This window comes from Numida meleagris, chromosome 3 (genome assembly GCF_002078875.1).
Source record: "Numida meleagris isolate 19003 breed g44 Domestic line chromosome 3, NumMel1.0, whole genome shotgun sequence".
Classification (NCBI taxonomy): domain Eukaryota; kingdom Metazoa; phylum Chordata; class Aves; order Galliformes; family Numididae; genus Numida; species Numida meleagris.
Genome location: NC_034411.1, coordinates 4,560,190 through 4,575,585, shown reverse-complemented (window position 1 = coordinate 4,575,585; position 15,396 = coordinate 4,560,190). Strand labels below are relative to the sequence as shown.

Here is a 15,396-nt window from a genome sequence, read left to right as displayed (position 1 = left end):
TTCTGACTTCCAGCTTGGAGAATCAAATCATTTCTTCAGGTTTTCTTCTCCATTATATAAAAAGTAAACCAACTCTCAAGAAATGCATAGCAAAAACAATGCGTCCATTTATTTGTGCCCTTTGTATATTCGATTTGAAAAGGACATCATTTTTATGCAACTTCAGAACTGTTTTCTGTTGTTGCATTACGAAGCAAAGGAGTGTCGATGGCCTGGTAGTTGTTGTAAGGAGCAATGTGTGAGTCCAGGGACGCAGTTTCAGTGCAGATCTCATGCCACTAAACTGGAGAATCTCTGAGATTTGGTTTTATCCTGTTCACTTTTTAACTTTAGGTTACTGTTTGCAGCAGAAGGTGAGTTCAATAGATAAGCATCACACGTACTGTGTCCGGTGGGATTATTATTAAATGACATGATTCTGTGGAGGAGTTCCTGAGTTATTCACATATTTTTTTTTCTTTTAATTCCATATAATGTTTCGTTTTAAAGCAGCAGCATGGCTTTGGAGGCCAGCCTCTGTTTGTCAGGACCATGAGGGCACAGATAGGCTGTAACAACCCTGTGAGAACTGGCAATTAGAGCTGAGAATTACACCTACATGTTTCCAATCTGTATGTCTCGGAGTGCTTCAAAGAGTATTTCAAACTAAGCCCTAAGACAGAAGCCAATTTAAGTAGGATGTATGTAAGCAAATTTTCATTTTAGACAGTGGAGTTGCATTCTCTTGCATCATATTTATTGACGGCCCTAGGAGTGCTAACAAAGGAAAAGGACATTTTCGTAGAGCTGTGGGCCAGAGAAAGTTTGCACATGAGGTACAGTATGTGGCATCATCTAGAGAAAATGTGCTGCCGTGTTAAACCTGACAATGTCAAAACCTGTGCAGAAGAATGCCCACCTTTAAATCCAACACTGAATAATGCATTCACCCCAAAACACATCATGAGTTCATCACATAATCAGCACCTTTTTTTTGGACAAGCAATGCTTTTAGTAAAACATGCACAATTCCTTTACATTCAGCAAAAGTAAGAGTTGTCCTGAAAAGATGGCAAGGTCATGGCATGAATGGAAGAGACTGAGCCTAGAGAACGCCCAGAGCCAACTCATCCCCCAGTTTTGTCCATCTTTGTCCAGACCCTCACCCAGCCTGGTACAAATTGCCTTGGGAACAATGATCAGTAACATTTTATGACTCCAAGGTCCTTTCTCTGGTGTCCTCTGCTGTTTAAGAGATGAGGGAGAGATGTGGAGGAAATAGGCTGAACACGTCCAGTGAATCAACATCTTGCTAGAGGTCTTGGCATCTTTTTATCTTCAGTCAGAGAAGACAAAGTAGCACATGAACTAAGATTTCATTAAAGCTTTACTGCAGACAAAGCAATCCTCGTGTAACTTTGGATAAATCAGCTACTGGTCACATTTTAAGGTCTCCCTCTGAACCCCTGCCATCATACACACAAGACATTCATCACAGTTAGCTAACACCAATATTGTTCCTTATTTTCCTCTGGTGTATGTCTAGCAGTTGTGCTGTGGGGTCACAGTAGGGTCCAGCCTTCAGTGCCCCGGATGCCTTTCCCCATCCCCACTAGAGGACGGTCTGTCTGGGGTCAATGCTCTTAAGTCCTTCTCTGCATAACAGCAGAAAGTAACAAGGTGATAAGTCTCTTCCCACAATTTAAAACAAACAACCAACCCTGAAACAATAACCATGCTATTTCATACCATCTGGCAATAAGAGTGTCTCCCATCAACAATTCTAAATGAAATCTGTAAGACTTTCAGCTACAGCTGGACAACATCACCTTCCACTTTACTCTTCATCCAAATCTAAATCACAGCTATAATCTGGCAGCAATCTCCTCTCCAGGAGGAAACAGTGATTGAGTAATTAAATGGGAAAATTCTATGAATCACAGTAGATGAGCCACATGAACATGGATTTTTTTTTTCCATTGTAGTCCCAGTGCTTTGTGGTCCCTCCATTGTAAGACTGGTTTCATGAGGAGAGTTTGCTCCTCAAACTTTCCTTTTACACACGCACAGACCATGGCTTAAAGGTTCCTGGCTCAGCAGAAGGGCACTGTGAAGAGGAGAAAAAAATTACAGTAAGCAGCAGCAAGAACAAAGGAGAGTTCTGATCTGGGTTCAGGTGTTCCCTTTAAGGCAGGCGACTTTGCATCACTGAAGATCTGAACTCATATTGAAACAGAGGGATGTCTGTCCCATGGCATTGTGTTAGATGCTGTGCTGGCTCTAGCTGAAGGCCAGGTGGAAACTCTCGAATTCACTTCGGAGTCCTCCTCCCCATCAGACAGTGATGCAAGTGTTTGCTGAGGAGGGCTGAGATATCCAGGTTTTGCTGTTAAGAACAGTAGGGATCAAGCTGACAAGGGCCCAGTGAATGCCCGTGTGAACTGGCTGCAAGATTTTACAAGTCACAGAGGAATCAGCAGGACTCTGTGCAGGGATCTGCTCTGTGCAGCCCTTTTGCAGCCCTGCAGCAGAGAAGGAGCTCATGAAGAGACGGTGGTAGCGTTAAACCCTGCACTCCTTCAGGGCAAGCCCAGACCTTCTAAAGAGAAGCCTGAAGTCAACATTCAGCAGAAGCGAGCATTTCCAGCAACACTTTTCTTTCTCTTCCTATCCGAGGGAGGCTAATAAATCAGAGTTGGCCTGCAATGTAGATTCCCTAAGAGATAACGGTCAGGAGCATCAGATCAAGTCAGAGCCTTCGTTCCACAAACTGCACTTGGAAGATGGAAGGATGAAAAGCAATTTCAGATATACTGCCTGTCCCAGCCCTAGCAATGCTGTTCTGTAGATTTGTCTTTCATTTGGTGGCATATTAAGTGAAGGATAATGCCCATGAAATAAAAAACACCTGCTTAAGTACAACCACAGCTCCCCCATACTGCCTTAATCCCGGCTCCAGGCACAGGTCTAGCACACAGTGTGGGGTGGGCTGGTCAGGGCTATGAAAGCATAGTTACCATTTTCGTGAAGGTGTCCACACAGGCATTGCGGATCCTCTCTGGGGTGGCAGGGCTGTCCAGCCTGAATGGTTCAGTCAGGCCAGAGTCTTCCCTTGCGGAGGAGATAGCATCTTTGATTGCATAAAACACTGAGGCAGACAGGAACAGAGGCGGCTCTCCCACAGCCTAGACAGAGCACAAGGAAGATGAGACTACAGCCCAGAACAGCCCTGGAAAGACCAAAGGGGCTGACAGAGGGATGAGCAGGTACTGCATGACAATCATTGTTCTCATTCCTGCTTTGTAACTTCTCAGTCTCATAGATGTGATCAACAAGAAAAGGCTGCAACAAAACAGTACTTCCCTTCCAGGTGTGAACCTCAGTCTATCAGAGATGGGAAACACGAAACTAAAACTGCTTCCAGTTTACCAGATGTGAACAACTCCCATTCCATTGGGGAAAGAGACAATAAGAACATATAAAGATTTCTAACACAGAAAGACTGCTGTAAAGGGAAAAAAGACTAAGCCATTTCCACATCCCTTTGGATAGTACTAGAACTGCAACAAAAGCAATTCTGGTGACGCTGTGGTGAGTGGCATGGGCAGAGCACATGATGTTCTATCACTGGACATACTTGCAAACCAGCAGGAATGCCTCCCTCAGGGATTACAGAAGCATTGCCTAATACAGGGCACTGAGGTCACTGCCAAGCCCCTTTCCAACTTCTGGAAAAAACTTGTTTCAGTTCTCTCTTGTGGACAATCAGAGTGGCAATGTTCAGGCAATTTCTCTTCCTCTTTGCAATAAAGGGTAGAATACACGCTTCTGGGAAAGAACGGAGAAGTATCCTGAACCCAGAAGAAAGCCAGTGTGACAGAATGATCCCAGGGACAGAACACCTCGCTGCGGGGACAGGCTGAGAGCTGGGGCTGGGCAGCCTGGGGAAGGGAAGGCTCCAGGAGACCTGAGAGCGGCCTGTCAGCATCTGAAGGGGCTGTAAGAAGGAAGGGGACAGACTCTTTAGAGGGATCTGTGTGATAGGACAAGGGGAAATGATTTTAAACTAAAAGAGGAGATTTAGACTGGATATAAGGAAAAAGGTTTTTACACTAAGGGCAGTGAGGTGCTCTCACAGGCTGCCCAGAGAGGTGGTGGTGCCCTGTCACTGGAGACAGCCAAGGTCAGGCTGGACAGGGCTCTGAGCACTGATGGAGCCTGTAGGCGTCCCTGTTCAGTGCAGGGGACTTGGACTAGATGGCTTTTAGGGGTACCTTCCAACACAAACTTTTCTATGGTTCTATGACAACAAAATCAGCTGTTCTGATACGTGTGCCATTACTCTATCGTGCATTCATACAAGCCTAGAGCAGTAAGAGGCCTACTGGTCATGCAGGTGTACCTTGGATGAATAAATTGCCTTGCTGTTGGGGCAGTCACGGAGAAGAGACACATAGAATTCTGTTGGGATGTCTCCAAAGGCTGGGATTTTGTACATCCCAGGCCCTCGTGTGTACAAGTTCCCTTCAGGTGAGTAGCGCAGCTCCTCCATGGTGAAGAGCCCAATGCCTTGGACAAACGCTCCTTCTATCTACAAAAACATCCAAATAAGGTTGCATTCTTTATTTGTTGTTGCTGTTCTTCCCCACACAAGAGCAAACAGTGACAATTTCAACCAGTTTTCAGTCCTCCATTTCTGGCTATATCCCCACTTTTTATCTCTAAGCCCTTTTGTTGATTACAGCTTGGCACTTTTGTGCAACTCCTGTGTTCACAGCACAGGTGTGACTGCACTTCCCTGGAAGCGATTAATCCAATACAGACAAGCAAGTACGCTGCTAATGCAGAACAAGAATCTGTTGATAAAGCAAGGAATATATATATGTGTTGATTCCTTCACAGGCAGATTAGCACTGAGTGAGTAGTCCTTGCTGATAATTCAAAGGACAAGAAACGATATCTGAAAACAGACTATTTTACATTTTGTGTTTCTATACAGCTATTTCTATATTTCAGTACTAATGCTTTCTCAAGTACTGCTTATTCTCAGGTTAGCAACACAGACGCATGCAAAAGAACTCCCATATCCATCCAACCATTAGAGTCTTCTTTACCTGATTTTTCTACTGTAAATCTTAGGAGGAAAGAAAATAAAATGAAAGAAAGGGAGTGGCTGTGAGAGGAGCACATACAGCAGTGCTATGAGAAAGCTCTGCTCTCTGTGCCCACAAAGACATTTGACAGACTGCTCTGAGGATTCAGCACAAGTATTCCTTAAGACAGCACCATGTGCCTGTGGTCCTGCAGCTATACAACCTCCTTTCTCTCATTCCCCCAAATCCTCTGCAACAAGCCATGGAGGGATGCAGGAAATTGGGAAATTGCTGTCTGTTTGATAGGTTCCATATAACCCATCTCTTTCCTCCCAGTCTGACAGGCTGAGAATACAAAGGCTCCCTTTTCCCTCAGCCACTTCGTAGAAAGCATCTCTTTCAGAAAAGGCATTGCTTTCAAAGTTTCATTTCAGCTATAGCAGACTTGCATTAGGGAAATAAACCCTGCTGCAGCATCACTAGACCTGCACTACACTGACATCTACAGTTAGCAAAGGAGTCGGATCGTTTTGACTAGGCAAGCCCAAGCAAATATCTAATGACATGTCTCAGTGTATCAGATAACCTTGTGTTTATTACCTTTTTTGCTGACTAATAAGTCAGTCAGTCCCTGCCAAGGAATCTTCTTACTGAGATCCCTGCACAGCGGTAGCTGGAGGATAGAATCTACTGCCCCAACTCTTAGTAAAAATTTTTCTGTGGTTAAACAGGACTTGACATTGACAGACAGGAGTACAGAAATCAGCTGCAGGACTTAGTGTTTGTATTCCACATAGCAGAAACTGGCCCTGGGGTGAAGTTATTCCACTGAGATAATATTCTCTGGATGCTTAATCCCGTGCCTGCTGCATAGTTAATTGTGGGTCAAACTGGTTTTCATAGCCAGCCTAAAACGCCTCACTGGATACCCAATTTAAATGTGCAAAGGCACAAGCTAGAGCAGGTTAATGATTTATCTAGAAAAGCTTGAGAGCAATGTGATCTTGAACATGGTGAAATTAGTGAGACTATTTCACTTACCTGTCCTATATCTATGGCTGGGTTCAGACTGGTGCCAACATCCATAACAATGTCTGTGCGGATATTCTAAGAGACAGAAACAAAGAATAAATCAGCACGGATGCTGGAACTGGTACACTGTGGTTTCATTTGAGGAAGAGGAATATATCCACCAGTACCCAAACTTGGCCAGTGTTCAACAGTCTATGTCAAGCTCAGTTCCTCCTGCTACCTTTTAAACCAGTTCATCCCTAAAGCAAAGCAGTGCAGTTTCCCCTGGAGATCGATTGGACCCAATCTGTATTAGTTCCAAGCAGCCAGGGTCAGTGCTCCGTACCTGAGCACAACTCATTGGATTGGAAGGTCAGATTCGAACGAGTTGTCTTTTCTCTTCTTCTTTCTAAAAGATCCCAGCGCTATTTTTAATAATTAACTCAATTCTGATATGTTGGTGCTCCTTTTTGCTAACACAGAGCTGCTATCTCTTACATGGCAAATCCCGTAACTTTTGCAATCATCCAGTTAGCCCCATAATACCCCTGCAGAGCAGATAATTATCATTTTATTATACTTTCCAGACTGTTGCACTGTGGAACACAGAAGTTAAGAAATCTACTAAAGGTCACACTGGACCAATGACAGAGCTAGGAAGAGGCTGACACCCAGTATTTGCTCTGACTCCCTGTGAATGTTTCCTTTATCCAAACACAGAAAGCTATTTCCCTGCTGACCCCCTCACCTTGTGGTCACCTGTCAGGCAATCTATCTCAACCTCGGAGCAAGCAACACCGTAACTGAAGTAGTGGAATGGCTTCCCTTCATTCATTTCAAAGTTGTAGCCAACATCAGGAATTCTGGACACGGAGAAAAACAAAATCAGATTTAATTCCACAGTCAAGAGGAATACAACCACAGAGCGATTTATCAAAATCTTAATTCACTCATGTTTTATCCCTACCATCAAGCCCGTGCAGAATTGAAAAGCATTAAAAAATTATAAATAGAAGTCTGGAAAAGCTGCCCTATATTCCCAAACCCAACTGAAACTACTTCAGCCATCTTCATTTTCTGACAAATCTCAAGGTCTACGGTGACTATTATGCACTCATTCTCACAAATCCAGTAGCAAATCCTTTGCTTTTGAGAGCAGTTAAAACACTTCTTGGAGGTCATTTGCAATGTTTCTAGGTAGGAAAGGGCATGCAGTCCTGAATTAGAGCAGTGACAGAGGGATTAGGGCTGTAAATCCTCCCAGAATCTCCCTGGATGCAGTCTATGCAATTGAGTAAGAACTGCCTTTGCAGTGCAAATATTCACTCACCTATAAAATCCTGTGGCTGACAGACTAACACAGTTCTCATAGGCGGTCTTAATCTGGCAAAGTGAATAAGAATTTGAAGACAATTATTGTCCAACCAGTGCCTGAGACATAGCTACCCCAAATACATTTTGAGGAGGACTGGAACAGAAGGTGTCTGGTGACAGGCAGCTGACACAATAATCAGTGCCAGCAGTGCCAAGTGAAACGTCTTCTTGCAGCTGATTCCCCAAATCGCCTGATCAGCAGCTGCCAAACAGACTGGCAGAGCCAGAGACTGTTTCAAAAACACAAGAGAGTCTTGTGTTTTTTGGCCTCTCAGTTAGACTTTCAATATCAAAGACAAAGGTTGAACTGCCATTCTCCTGGACTTCAGGGAGGCCAGGAGAAATCCTGCCCTGACATCCAAATCTCTCATCCAAAGCTCCTCCCCTGAAGTGGAGATCTTGGCTCTGAAAACAGTCTGAGAGGCTTAAAGAACATCCATCTCTCATTATTGAGGTTATAGAGAAACTGCAGTCAAGGAGCACCGGCTGCCAAGTCAGAGTCATCTTTGTCAGAGAATCCCTTCATTACGTATAAGATTTCTTCCTACCCAGGACTGGAGCCTGACCATGGAGACATAGGTAACCACTCAAGACTTGATGGGTTCCTGGGCAGTCTGGTCTAGAGGTCTGCAACCACACCCATAGCAGGGGGGTTGGAACTAGGTGATCTTTGAGGTCCCTTCCAACCCAAGCCATTGTGTGATTCCATGATTTGGTGAAGTCTGTCATAAGCAGGCCCCAGGATCAGTCCCACCTGATGTTTTGGGGGTGAACTCTCGCAAACTTTCACTGTTTCCCTTGCTCTCTCTCCCCTCAGATCTCTGTTACTGAGATGCAGGAGGGTACACCTGCATTCAGGGATTGACAATGAAAACAACCTGAGAATGCCCATTTGCCTGGTGACAAATACAGACAGCTTACCCAGTCTTCCCAGGACCCTTTGGGATTAGACTGTTTGATGGGCTCAAGTCTTTTTAAGATGGTCTGACATGCATTCTAAAAACAAATAGAGAAAAGCAATATTACAAGGTTTGAAAAGTCAGTCAGTAGTATTAAGAGCGCCTCAAGTCTCAAAGAACCTTCTGTTTAAACCAATATCGTTTTTAGGACTTTGGCATATCATAAAAAGGAACAAAGTTCACTAGAAAATGGCTTGCTACATAGAAGAAATGTTGACTGAAAAGAAATTTAAAACAGATTATGCTGATAGAAGAGAATACCAAATACAGCACAGAGCTTTCCAGATCAATATACAAAACATATTAAATCCATTTGTTTATACAGTAACTTTACCAAGTTATAGTGGGTCACCTCAGCATATATAGCAAGATGATCTCATAACACTGGAAACAAATATTCTTGCCAAAATTCAACCTCAGTTAAACTGCGCAGAGAAAAAAACAGCCTGAAGTTGAGATTTTTAACTTTCAAGGTTATCTTCCCTCTTTTCTTCAAACCTGAAAATGACCAGGACTAATTTCCTCTTTTCAATGGAAAAGTCACATGCCCTGCAAATAGATGCACTGATAACACTATCCCATGTCAGAGACAATCATCATCATGCCATTGCTACAGAATGATATTTGCTCTAAGTTTATAAAACTTATGTCTTTGGTTCCATAGCGCAGGCCACAAACCACCTGCAAGTAATATTTGCAGCGCAATACATTGCTACAGATAAAGTCTCATTAATTACTAAAAAGCTGGCCACTTAAGTGGATGCTTTGTTCAGTTCGAGTTATGACACTCAGTTTTATGACTACAAAAGGACTGGGAGAGAAAATAAAAAACTAGAAAAAAATATGGTCATTCATTATCTGACATCCCCCTGATAGCTATAGCAGAAGTTATGAGATATCCTTTGCCTACAAGTCCCTTTTGAAACTTATGTTTTCCTTAAGCAATAGATAAATACACATCAGCTTTTCATCTTCTTGAGTCCCAGCTTACGACCCAATAGCTTAAATAAGTTGGGATCAGTACATGGACAGCCATTCCATTGATGTCGGCACTGACAGATGCAGCTGTTGGGGACGTATTAGGGACAGTGTTTGTGCTGGTCTCACTGATGTAAATTTTGGAGGTAGGGATTCCCAGTGACCTGCTAGCAACCTGTGGAGCAAAGAAAAACAATTGGTAAGTGGCTCTTCTTACACCGGAGCATGATCATTCACTGTCTACACTGCTAGGGTCCACACTTAAACCTCCACACAATTCCAGTCCAAAATTTCACCTTTCTTGGGAACTCAGTTGACTTTGTGCTTGAGAACCTACCATAAAATTGTTAAGTTTGCCCTTCACAAGCACTGTGCAAGTACATACATGTACACTGGCCAAAACAGCAGGCATTCACTGCATTATTGTGAGACCAAGTTCTCCTCACAACTATAAAGCATCAGAGGATTAAGAGCCCTGTCAGATTCCCTCTTCATTTCCCTGCTGAAGCAATGTTTTCTCTTAGGTCTTCTCAGCTATGATGGCATGAAGATACGTAGATACAAGTTTGCAATACGACAAATATACACAGAAAAATATAAACAAGCTATTTTTAATGGTATGACAATTAATTGCAGTAGAGGCTAGACTGCAGCCATTGACCTGCATTATCTACACAAGAGTTAAGATCATGAGAATTCTAATTCTCCTGCTCAAATGCAGTACTACTCCAGAAACCTAGTATTGCAGCTGAAACGTTTGAAAGGAATTAGTTATGATCTGTTACCCTAAATGTGCACAAAGAGGAGGTGCCAATCTGCCTGAGGCAATACTATACACAGTATAATTTGCCGTAAAAGGTGTCTCATTTGGTTAAGTCCAAACTCATTATTACCTGGATCATTTTGGTGTGAAGTCCTTGACCCATCTCAGTCCCACCATGTGTAAGTAACACAGAGCCATCTGTGTATACATGAACCAGAGCTCCAGCCTACAAAAGGGAACATTATTCCAAGTTTCATCAAAAACAAAATAGTGAAGCACCTAGCAGACTTCAGCTACAAATTACAGAGAGAATGAAAGTCCTTTGGTGTAACCAAATGCACTAGTTTACATCTGAGGTGACTTTTGTTTAGTGTCTCTAACTCAGTAAAAGTTCCAAGGACTTTGCAAATCTCAGCCAATTCTTTCAGCTGGGAAGGCAGGTGAATAGCCCAAACCTGCCTCTGTGAAACAGACACACACTGTTCACTTGAACATCACTAATGGTCCATCAAGTCAGGTTACGTGTAGGAATGAAAACGACCATTTTTCAGTGTCACAGTACTTCCACTATTGAGGAAGAGGGAATTGATAGGGAAATAAACAAACGTTCATTGATTGTAATATAACTGCATCGTGTTGGGGTTTTTTTGGACAGCATAAATGTGTTATCTGCTATTACGTTCATCTTGGTTCAAAAATGTTTTGCTTTTTCTTAACTAATTTAATTTCTCCAAAAAGATCTGGTTTAGTACAAAGGGAGGAAAGTCAGACAGGCAACATAGATGTAGCTCCTTTAGGGATAGGGTGAATGACTTTTACAGACCTGGTTCAGAAATGGGACGGTAAAGCTGATGCCAAATTTGGTAGGAATAATACACATCCCTCTTTTCTTCCAGCGATTCTGTCTGCAAGGGGAAAACATTATTCATGAATGAAGCTTTCATTACAACTTAGTGCCATGCTTCCCTCTGACAGGTTGGGCAAAGTAGAAATGAAATATGTGAATGCAATATAGACAGAGTTAATCAGCAATTTTTAAGAATGAATGGTTTTGTTTACAGGTCCCCACAAGAAGAAATCTAAATTAGAGGTGGCCTCCTAGCCATTAGAGAACTAGTTGCTTGGCTATTAGCTACTCAATTGTAAATATAAGCCAACCAAGAAAGACAGTAGAGCAATGGAAAATCTGCACAAATTTTCCTGATAGTCATAAGAAAAATCAAGCAAAGTCTGGACTCCACAAACCCCTCTCCTCTGCTGCATTTCCCTCACAAAACAACATCACGCTAGGCCTGATTCCTGCCTTATCTAAGACACCAGTTCACTGTGAGAGGCTTCTTCACACAGTGGGCCTGAAGGAATTTTAAGAAAAAATAAATTTTTAGATGTCGTTCTGCAAATATATGGACTAACTTCACATCAATCAAGTTGATGAGAGAACTCCAGAAGTTAGAAGGTAGCAGGTACAACCAGTAATCCCACAGCTGTGGAACACCTACTTGTTGAATTCTTCAATTCGTTTCTTCCTGGCATGATAGCTGGAGCTTGACAAACACTCATCCCAGCATCTCCGTAAAGTAAATCCCTCCAGTTTTTGGTTAAAATGAGTCACATCTCCTTCATGATACAGGTTGATCTTCCGTACCTTCCCAAAGAGACATAAAGGACATGTTAAATTTAATGTTTCAGACTAGGTCCTTTTAAAGGATGACATCAAAAGCATTCCTAGTCTTTACTCCTCTGTTCACTCTACAGAGCAATAGAGTCAACAGATAGAAGTCTGTTTATGGAAAAATAGGACAGAAGACATTAAAGCTGAGAATATTCAAGAGAGATTCTTTAGTATATTGTTAATTAGATTAAGACACCTAGTGCTTTTGGACTTTTTCTGAATATCTAGTCTTAAAACAGGTAATTCAAAACTGAGACTACTGAGGGAATTTAAGAAAGCAGAAGATAGTCCATGCTTTAATGAGACAGTCAGAAAGAAAGTTTGAGATTCTGCGAAGGTTTAGCAAAAGTTAAGCAAAACTTCTTATTCTCCATAGTTTACTGCAATTCTTTTCAATTCTCAGAGCTTGTCCAAAGGCAACACTGCCTGAAATGTGTCAGTGGATCTGTACCTCCTCAGGTGGTAGGCCACACTTCCGAGCAAGGTCACTCATCCAGCACTCAGCAATCATCATTCCTTGGGGACCTCCAAAGCCACGGAAGGCTGTGTTGGAAGACAAATTGGTCTTGCATACAAAGCCGGCACAGCTGACATTGGGGATGTTGTAGGAGTTATCCAAATGTAACAGGGCTCTATCCATAACCTGGTGAAGAGAAGTGATGGAGGTGTGTACAGTTTACATGAATTACATGTCAGACTTCTAACTAACCACCAAAGCCAGCTTGGAAAGATCTGAAGATAATTTATAACAACAGACACTGTATCTGCCATCCCACGTGTCTGCTCATCTTAACACAGATGTGCACTGAGATATAACCAGTATACCTTCCCATTTGCAATGGAATGTCAAAGCAATATCCTCCTTAAGGAAAGGACGATGAAAAAGCACACTTTTCTGTTGATACTTAGGACTCTGGAACAGACTGAGCTTCCAAGTTATTCTTTGGCTTTGGGCTCTACCTGGGTCAAACTACTATTAAATGCTATTATCCACCTGGAAGCATCGAAATCTTCTTTTAACTATACTGAGCAGTATGTTCCCAGGAAAGACGTCTTGATGATATCAAGTGACTCGGCAGCAGGACTATGGGAATACGGTTTCCTGATTCAAACAGAGTCAAATAGACATTTCACACATATGCACTCTCAACCAGGCCCATAGTTTATACAACAACACATGCCTGACATTCCTCTTTGTACAGCATGAAGCACACTGCTAGTATCAAATGTAACTCCAGTACTTGCAGTCTTCTCACACTGAAATGGATTCATTTTCACAGAAATGTATCAAGGTCTCAGTGGACTTGAGAAGGAGAGCTAGAGTGAGCATGACTGACATCAGCCTATTGGTTGGATACGCACATAACAGAAAAGGAGATTTTTCTATTCCACAGTACAAAAATTACTGAAGACAAACTCAGAACCCAGGCCCATCCTTCAGAACTCCAGTGTTAAGCTTCTGTTAGCTTTAGCCACTCCTCAACCAACTTGTTGATTCAGGCATCTTGCCAAGATTAAACTATGGATTTGGACACTTCATTTCAAGAAACTGACTTTCCCCAAAGCTAGAAGACTATCAGCCATCTTGTTTTGTGCAGTTAAGTTCCCCATCACAGTCCTATGTAAAGCAAGGCAAACATTCTTGACCTTTTTAAGTTACACAAGTTATAAAACATCAATATCAACCGTGTGGCACATGCCAGGGCAGGCCAGCTGACTCAGAAAACGGTTGTAGAAGATAAATAAAACATCAAGAACTGTTTTCAGTCATGTGAGAGAGCAGGATGTTTAAGCACTGCTGTTGACAAGAGTTCCGAAGACAGAGCAAAAGATTATGCAGGGAAACACACCTTCTGCCTAGTAATCTATCAGAAAAAATGTACTTTACTTACACCATGAGAGAGGTCTACAGAGTTGCCCCCATTACTGTAGTATGACACTTCCAAACTCTTGACTTTCCCATTCTTCATGAAGCCAACCTGTTAAGAGATTTTCCTCAGTAATGTTTTTTCTACAAAATGTTGTTTCCTACTTTCCTTTGAAAACTGAATAGACCTCATGAAGACAAAAACTTGACTGAGCTCTGCTGAAGCATAGGACAAGCATAGGCAGTAAATGAGGATGCTTCCCACTAAAGGGTCCATGTATGCATCTTAATCTTGATCCAGAAAACTCTTTTAATAGATGCTGATTGCTTGCCACAGCCACGCCTTCCTTAACCTTTGTCTTGCTTTGAAAAACAAAAGCAGTTGGATCAAAAAGGGGACAGCAGAAAGGAGGTTAAGAAAATTATTATTAGTATAATATTGTAAACAAATTGGGAGCCATCTAAGATCAGTGTGATTGTCAACAGGAGCAGGGTTGTGGTTGGAGGAAGATGAAGTATTCACACTGAGGTTGCAAGAAGACAACCACCCAAGTCAGAAGGACTTCTACGGGAAGTAGAACTGTACAAATCAAAAGATCTTTAACGGGAAGAATGCCATAACCCAGCTGAACAGATCCATTTGCAGCAGGGATATCAGCAACAAAACAGCCAGAGCAGCAAGTTTATCACTGTATCTTACCCTTCACTGACCTTTCAAATGATAACACTGAGACAATATGCATTCATTTCATACGTGTGCATACCTTGTACCTCCCCAGGAAAGGATGTCTCCCACCACTTATCAGCATATCCTCATCTCGATCCAACATGCACCTTACTGGTCGGCCAGTTCTGTTAAAGGATACATTTATCAGGCAAACCCTGAACTGCACAATACAGTTCCTACAAAAACATAATCATCTTTTCAGTGTTTTTCCAGAGTGGCAATGGCTGCATGAGTTAGGGATAACTTGCCTGGATTGTGTATCTTTCTCTCAAGAAAATGGTTAGATTGAGGACGGACGGAAATAAAAACTCAAAGACAGATCTTTAGGGTTAGGATCTGTTGTTGAAAACACTCGTGGAGACTCCTATATGAAGAAGGATAGTTTCATATAGAGAGAGGTACTAAACAGTGAGAAATCACTGTTTTCTAGATTATTTCTCAAGGCACTCTCTTGGCTTTTCCAGGGAAAATTGCTTAAGAGTTATATAATAAAGTTAAGTACTAAACTAGCCTTCAGTTTGACCTCGCAACCTCAGTTGCTTATTTGTTATCCAAGGAGGATGGGAGGAAGCCTTCTTCATTTTCTAGTAATTCTGCCTTCCCAATGCCTCTCCTCATACTGTAAAGGGCATGTCATAGATATGATTCTATAAGTTCTAAGATATAAAACAGTGGTGGTTTGGCTGACAGATTTTTAAAGAAAATGAATGTGTAATATTGACTATTTTTTTAAAAAAGCAGAAGGTTTGCTCAGAACGGGAAAAACAAAGCACGGGAGCTTCATTCTGGCTATGCTCCTCCGAAGGTATTCAGTGCACAAATACCATCTCAGAGGCCATGTTTGCTGACAGCTACAAGTTGCACTGTTAAAGATGATCCCATATCAAAAAAGCAGAAGACACAATCTCCACTTCAGAAATGGTTATGGTTTAGGTTCATTCCCCAGTCTTACGGGAATTTCAAAAGTGGGGGG

At 42.2% G+C, this 15,396-nt stretch overlaps 1 protein-coding gene across 2 annotated transcripts in view; it reads right to left on the bottom strand.

Moving 5' to 3' along the window:
• Window positions 720–15,396, bottom strand: part of XDH (xanthine dehydrogenase) — a 61,188-nt gene continuing 46,511 nt past the window's right edge. For both annotated transcript variants that reach the window (XM_021390213.1, XM_021390211.1), the window contains exons 24-37: window positions 14,461–14,548; window positions 13,722–13,808; window positions 12,281–12,472; window positions 11,657–11,802; window positions 10,981–11,062; window positions 10,288–10,383; window positions 9,441–9,569; window positions 8,379–8,453; window positions 7,414–7,466; window positions 6,832–6,946; window positions 6,114–6,179; window positions 4,382–4,570; window positions 2,997–3,164; window positions 720–2,086 (exon numbers count right to left, since the gene is read on the bottom strand). In XM_021390213.1, coding sequence (XP_021245888.1) covers window positions 2,036–2,086; window positions 2,997–3,164; window positions 4,382–4,570; window positions 6,114–6,179; window positions 6,832–6,946; window positions 7,414–7,466; window positions 8,379–8,453; window positions 9,441–9,569; window positions 10,288–10,383; window positions 10,981–11,062; window positions 11,657–11,802; window positions 12,281–12,472; window positions 13,722–13,808; window positions 14,461–14,548 — 1,537 coding nt within the window. In that variant the 3' untranslated portion in view covers window positions 720–2,035. The remainder of the gene's footprint in view (window positions 2,087–2,996; window positions 3,165–4,381; window positions 4,571–6,113; window positions 6,180–6,831; window positions 6,947–7,413; window positions 7,467–8,378; window positions 8,454–9,440; window positions 9,570–10,287; window positions 10,384–10,980; window positions 11,063–11,656; window positions 11,803–12,280; window positions 12,473–13,721; window positions 13,809–14,460; window positions 14,549–15,396) is intronic.